This window comes from Rhincodon typus, chromosome 39 (genome assembly GCF_021869965.1).
Source record: "Rhincodon typus isolate 14 chromosome 39, sRhiTyp1.1, whole genome shotgun sequence".
NCBI lineage: Eukaryota > Metazoa > Chordata > Chondrichthyes > Orectolobiformes > Rhincodontidae > Rhincodon > Rhincodon typus.
Genome location: NC_063370.1, coordinates 6544999 through 6550667, shown reverse-complemented (window position 1 = coordinate 6550667; position 5669 = coordinate 6544999). Strand labels below are relative to the sequence as shown.

General features: G+C 46.0%; 1 protein-coding gene across 1 annotated transcript in view; it reads left to right on the top strand.

Moving 5' to 3' along the window:
- Window positions 1-3795, top strand: part of LOC109926380 (TNF receptor-associated factor 3-like) — a 42432-nt gene extending 38637 nt beyond the window's left edge. Inside the window, exons 8-9 of the mRNA XM_048618212.1 lie at window positions 359-551; window positions 3008-3795. Coding sequence (XP_048474169.1) covers window positions 359-551; window positions 3008-3591 — 777 coding nt within the window. The 3' untranslated portion in view covers window positions 3592-3795. The remainder of the gene's footprint in view (window positions 1-358; window positions 552-3007) is intronic.
- The last annotated feature ends 1874 nt before the right edge of the window (window positions 3796-5669 follow it).

The following is a 5669-nucleotide window of genomic DNA, read 5'->3' as shown; positions in this document are numbered from 1 at the left end:
ACACAATTATTTGTGCACACACCCACACACACAAGTACACACACTCATATATACACAGACATATACACATGCGTACACATACACATGCATGCACACACGCATGCATACACACCCATGTACTCACATGCACACACAAACATGTACACATACCAACACATACACACACTCAAACATGTATACACACGCCCACACACACACACACACTCTAAAAGCTGCCAATCGCAAGTCAGTTTTATGCATTGACCTTCGTCCTGGAGATAGCTGAACCAATCATAGTGACTGTTACTGTCTGGGTAGAACGGTTCAACCAAGCCATCAAACCAAGCTAGTCTCTGATCAAATCTACCGTCTTTTGCAGAAAACATTGGCTGTGCACACCGACAGGCTGCATCAGGTCGAGCGGGAGCTGCTGGAGAGGCGCAAGTTGCAGGAAGACATAAAACAAGAGCTTATGTCAGTACGCCACAACACAGGAAACCTGTCCAGTAGGCTAACAATCCTAGAGACTGGCCAGAGCACTCCGTGCCTCTACAGGGGCATCAGTAGCTCAGGTGAGTGAGTGGGCTTTAGGAATTGGCAGACAATTCATATTTCCAATGGTTGCAACTGATGATGTTGCATCCCATCCAGTTTTGAGTGTGGAGCCATTCTATGTTTGGGGTTAGATATATTCACCTTGGCTGAAGAGGTGGGAGTGTGGTGGGGTGGAGGCTAGAACAAGATATCACTGTCTCAGGTCGCGGAGTGAAGAGAATTTCACTCAGAGAGCGGTGAACCTGTAAAATTCTCAGCTGCAGAGGCCAAGGGGCTAAATATATTTAAGGAGAAGATAGTTTACTGGACATCAATGTCAGTAAGGGGTAAGGAGAGAGAGCAAGGGTCAGCCTGAATGGTATTGATTGGTAAAGCAGGCTGGGTTTGTGGCTGAATGGCTCGTATTCTCTTTGATTCAATTTTCCAGCAAGGACCACAATGCAGAAAGGAATTGCAGAGCCACTACAGCACTCAGTATTAATGACTCTTGGTCAAGTTGGCTCTGACAGAGTAAGCTAACCATGCCACCCATAGATGGTTGGTGCTGTGGTAATGTCACTGGGCTCATCATTGGGCATCTCAGGTTAACGTTCTGAGGTTATGAGTTCAAATCCAATTGCGGTAGGAGGTTAACTTTTGAATTCAATCAAAAAAAGTCTTGAACTAATTATAATAAAGGGGTGGCACGGTGGCTCAGTGGTTAGCACTGCTGCCTCACAGCGCCAGGGACCTGGGTCCAATCCCACCCTCGGGCGACTGTCTGTGCGGAGTTTGCACATTCTCCCCGTGTCTGCGTGGCTTTCCTCCGGGTGCTCCGGTTTCCTCCCACAGTCCAAAGACGTGCAGGTTAGGGTGGATTGGCCATGGGAAATTGCCCGTAGTGTTCAGGGATGTGCAGGTTAGGGTGGATTGGCCATAATAAGTTGCCCAAGTGTTCAGGGATGTGTAGATTAGGTGGGTTATAGGGGGACGGATCTGGGTGGGATTCTCTGAGGGTCGCTGTGGGCTTGTTGGGCCAAAGGGCCTGTTTCCACACTGTAGGGATTCTATGATTCTATTCTATGATTAATAACTCTAGGTTGTTGCTCTGATACCCTTTAGTGAACCATCCTTATCTGGTCTGTGACTGCAGACCCACAGCGATGGGCTATATATTGTACCTGAGTTAGTGATACCCATGCCCCATGAATTAAGATGAAGAAAAATTATCAGTTTGGTCACAGTTTGCATCAAGTAAGGATTGACGTCCCAGTCACCTGTGTCGATGTGTTCTGTTGATATGTAGAACAGAGGAGGGCTGGTCCCAATTGGTTCTCATCCTTAAAAATGGGAACCGAATATGGGATCCCTGCTTTCCGAATGCTCCTCCTTAAGAATGCGATCTCACACAGGGGAGCTGTTTTAAAGATCTGAAATGCAAACATTTTCTGTTCTAATGAACAACGATTTTGGACTTGCATGCAATTAATCTTGCAATAGTTCTCCAGAGTGGAACCCATTTGTGTTATGGACCAGACCGGACCCCCTTCAAATATATCAAGGAGATAGCCTCGACCCTGACTTCTATCTTATTCAGAGGCAAGTTTAAGGTGCTGTGTTGCACATGCAATTTGACTGGTTGCAATTTAAGCAAAACACTCTTTATTCTCATCCAACAATTAAAATATAAACAAAATGAAGAACTGATATAACTGTATTGGAAAACTTAACAGAATAATACATTATTTAACTACTAAACAGCAACTGTTCCAATATAGTAACATCCCATAAACACACACTTGGCAAAGACAAATTCAATAAAATAGTTTGACCCACACGCAGTTCTGGCAGCAGGAAGAGAACTCAAGACTTCAGCTGTAGCTGAGAGAGAGAGAGATGTAGCAGCTTCTAAACCCGCTTGTAAAACCCCAGCAACTGCTGAAACTAAATTAAAACCCTGGTGCCTGATTCCACCCTGTCAGGCTACTTCTATTGTTCCAACTTTCAAAAAAAAAACCCCCAAGGCCTCACAAGCTGTTTATTTTATTGGCTTGGAACAGGCCACTTGGTATCTCCGTCTCATCCTATCTTCATAAAAAGCCAGGATAAAATATGATGAGGAAGTGCCGTTGTTGGAATGAGGTGGACAAAGTCTGAAGTCACACAACGCCAGGTTATAGCCCAACTGTATCCTGTCAGACTATAACCTGGTGTTGTATGACTTCAGACCGGGACAAAATACATCTCTGAAAGCCATTGTATTATCACATTCGCAACCCGGGGACTGGAGACATATCTGAGGGATCCTTTTGGAAGGAAAGATCATTGGAGCAGTCCAGAGAAGGTTTACGGATGTCAGAGGTACGTAATTAGTTAAGTAATTAATAAGCTAGTTAGTTAATTGGGTAGTTAAGTAGTTGATTGGTTAGTTAGTTAGTTAATTTGTTTCCTCGGTAGAATATTAAGATAGTAATGAGGTATCCCTGTTTTCCAGTTTCAGAATTGGTTGAGCATCAAGTTACCCAACACGATAAATTGTTGAGTGTGCACGAGGTGCGACTGGCCGAGACTGATCTCCGTTTCCAGCTGCTGGAGACGGCTAGTTACAACGGGAGACTGATCTGGAAAATCCGGGATTACACCCGTCGGAAGCAGGAGGCAGTGTCCGCCAAGACCTTGTCCCTGTACAGCCAGCCATTCTACAGCAGCCCCTTTGGCTACAAGATGTGCGCCCGGGTCTACCTGAACGGCGATGGCATGGGCAAGGGCACCCACCTGTCACTCTTCTTTGTGGTGATGAGGGGTGAGTACGACCCCCTGCTGCCCTGGCCGTTCAGGCAGAAAGTGACCCTCACCCTATTGGATCAGGGCCCAGCCAAGGATCACGTGTCCGATACCTTCAAGCCCGACCCCAACAGCTCCAGCTTCCACCGGCCCCAGACAGAGATGAACGTGGCTTCAGGCTGCCCTCTTTTTGTGACTCAGACCGTGCTCGAGAACGAGACGCACCACTACATCAAGGATGACACCATCTTCATCAAGGTGACCGTGGACATCTCGGATTTCCTGGAGGTCTGAGCCCTTTGTCTCTTGGCCTGCTCCCAATCGTGCAATAGCCCCGGGATCAATGGCAGCGGATCCCTTCGGGAATCTGCCATTTGCAGAGAAAGATCACCTTCTGATCTGGGGCCAGGACAGTAAATTATGGAACTGTATTAATTTCTTTTGTAAATAATATCAAATCTCAAATTTCATATTATAATATATAGACATAAATATATATATACTGCAGTGTCATTAACTACATACATTTTAAACACTCAGTAAGTCATAGCAATGTAAATCAGTGGTTATACACATCACTGTTTTACCTTATTTACGGCACAAATATTCAGACATCACGTATTCCAGCGAGATCCCCTTTTGCCGGTTTATCGAGAGAGGCCGTTGACAATGTGCCGGTTAAAATAAAATTTTAATTAATTTTCACGACCCCTTTTCCAATGCTTAGGGCCCGAGAAAAGCTTTTCCGTTCTTTTCTGTCATGAGATGTGGGTCCCACTGGTAACCTCCAGCATTTATTATATAGAACATAGAACAGTACAACACAGGAACAGGCCCTTCGGCCCACTATGTCTGTGCCAGCCATTCTAACCCGAACCCATCTGTCTGCACATGGTCTGTATCCCTCTATTCGCTGCCTGTTCATGTTTCTGTCTAAATTCCTTTTAAAGATTGCTATCATATCTGCTTCTACCACCTCCCCTTGGCAGCAGAAACAGAGAACTGTGGATGCTGGAAATCCGAAATAAAAATAGATGTTGCTGGAGAAACTCAGCAGGTCTGGCGGTATTTGTGGGGAGGGAAACAGAGTTAATGTTTCATGAACTAACACTTAGTCAGAAGAGTTAGCAACCAGCGAAAGGTGGCATTTATGCTGAAGACAAGTTAGAGGGAGGGGTGAAGACAGAGAGCGTGAGATATGGAAGGGAACAAGTAAACAAGGAGATTGTGGATAGCGGGCCAAGTTAGCTGAATCATAGACTCCCTATGGTGTGGAAGCAGGCCGTTTGGCCCATCAAGTCCATACCGACCCTCTGAAGAGCACCCCACCCTAACCCACATTCTATGGGTAATTTAGCATGGCCAATCCACCCGAAGCTGCACATCTTTGAACTGTGGGAGGAAACCTGCACAGAGAGAAAGTGCAAACTCCACAGACAGTCACCTGAGGGTGGGATCGAACCCGGGCCCCTGGCGCTGTGAGGACAGGAGTGCTAACCCACTGAGCTACTGTCATAACAGGTGCTAAGAGTAGGAGAAAATGGTTGAGCTGTACTGAATGTGACCCGTATACCATGATAATGGACCTAAGAGTAGGGCAGACTGGGATTGAAGGTGAATGTGCTAAAAGCAAGCTAGCATTTATTGCCTATTCCTAACTGTCCCTGAAATTGAGCTGGATCATTTCAGGAGGTAGTTAGGAGTCAACCACATTGCTGTGGGTCTGGAGTCATGTGTAGGCCAGACCGGGTAAGGATGGCAGATTTCCTTCCCTAAAAGTTTTTAAACAACAATGAATGATAGTTTCACAGTCACTGTTACTGCAACGAGTTTTCAATTCACACTTTTATCAATTTATTTCAAAATTCCACCAAATCCATTGATAGGATTTGAACCCTTGTCCTCACAGTGTTAGAAGTCACGCATCACCAGGGTTATAGTCCAACGGGTTTGTTTGAAATCACAAGCTTTTGGAGCGCTGGTCCTCTGTCAGGTAAAGTGGCTTCACTTCACAAAGGAGCAGTGCTCCGAAAGCTTGTGATTTCAAATAAATCTGTTGGTCTGTGACCTGGTGATGTGTGATTTCTGACCAGTGGAAATCGGTAGGGGGGAGGGGATAGTGCCAGGGCTGCAATCGATGTACAGCAAGCTGTCTGAAGGCTGTTGAGACAGAGGAAGTTTTAGAGGTAAGGAGGTGTGAGACCATGGAGGGTTTTAACGATCAGCTCCCTGTTTGTTCACTGCGGTCAAAGGCAACAGCGTTTGGTGGTGAGGGAGGGCAGGAGGATAGGTGTACAAATTGCAGGGGTTGGGGTGAGAGTTGTGGTCCCCACCCCCTGAACTAGCTGAATGCTAAATCTGAACTCTGACCT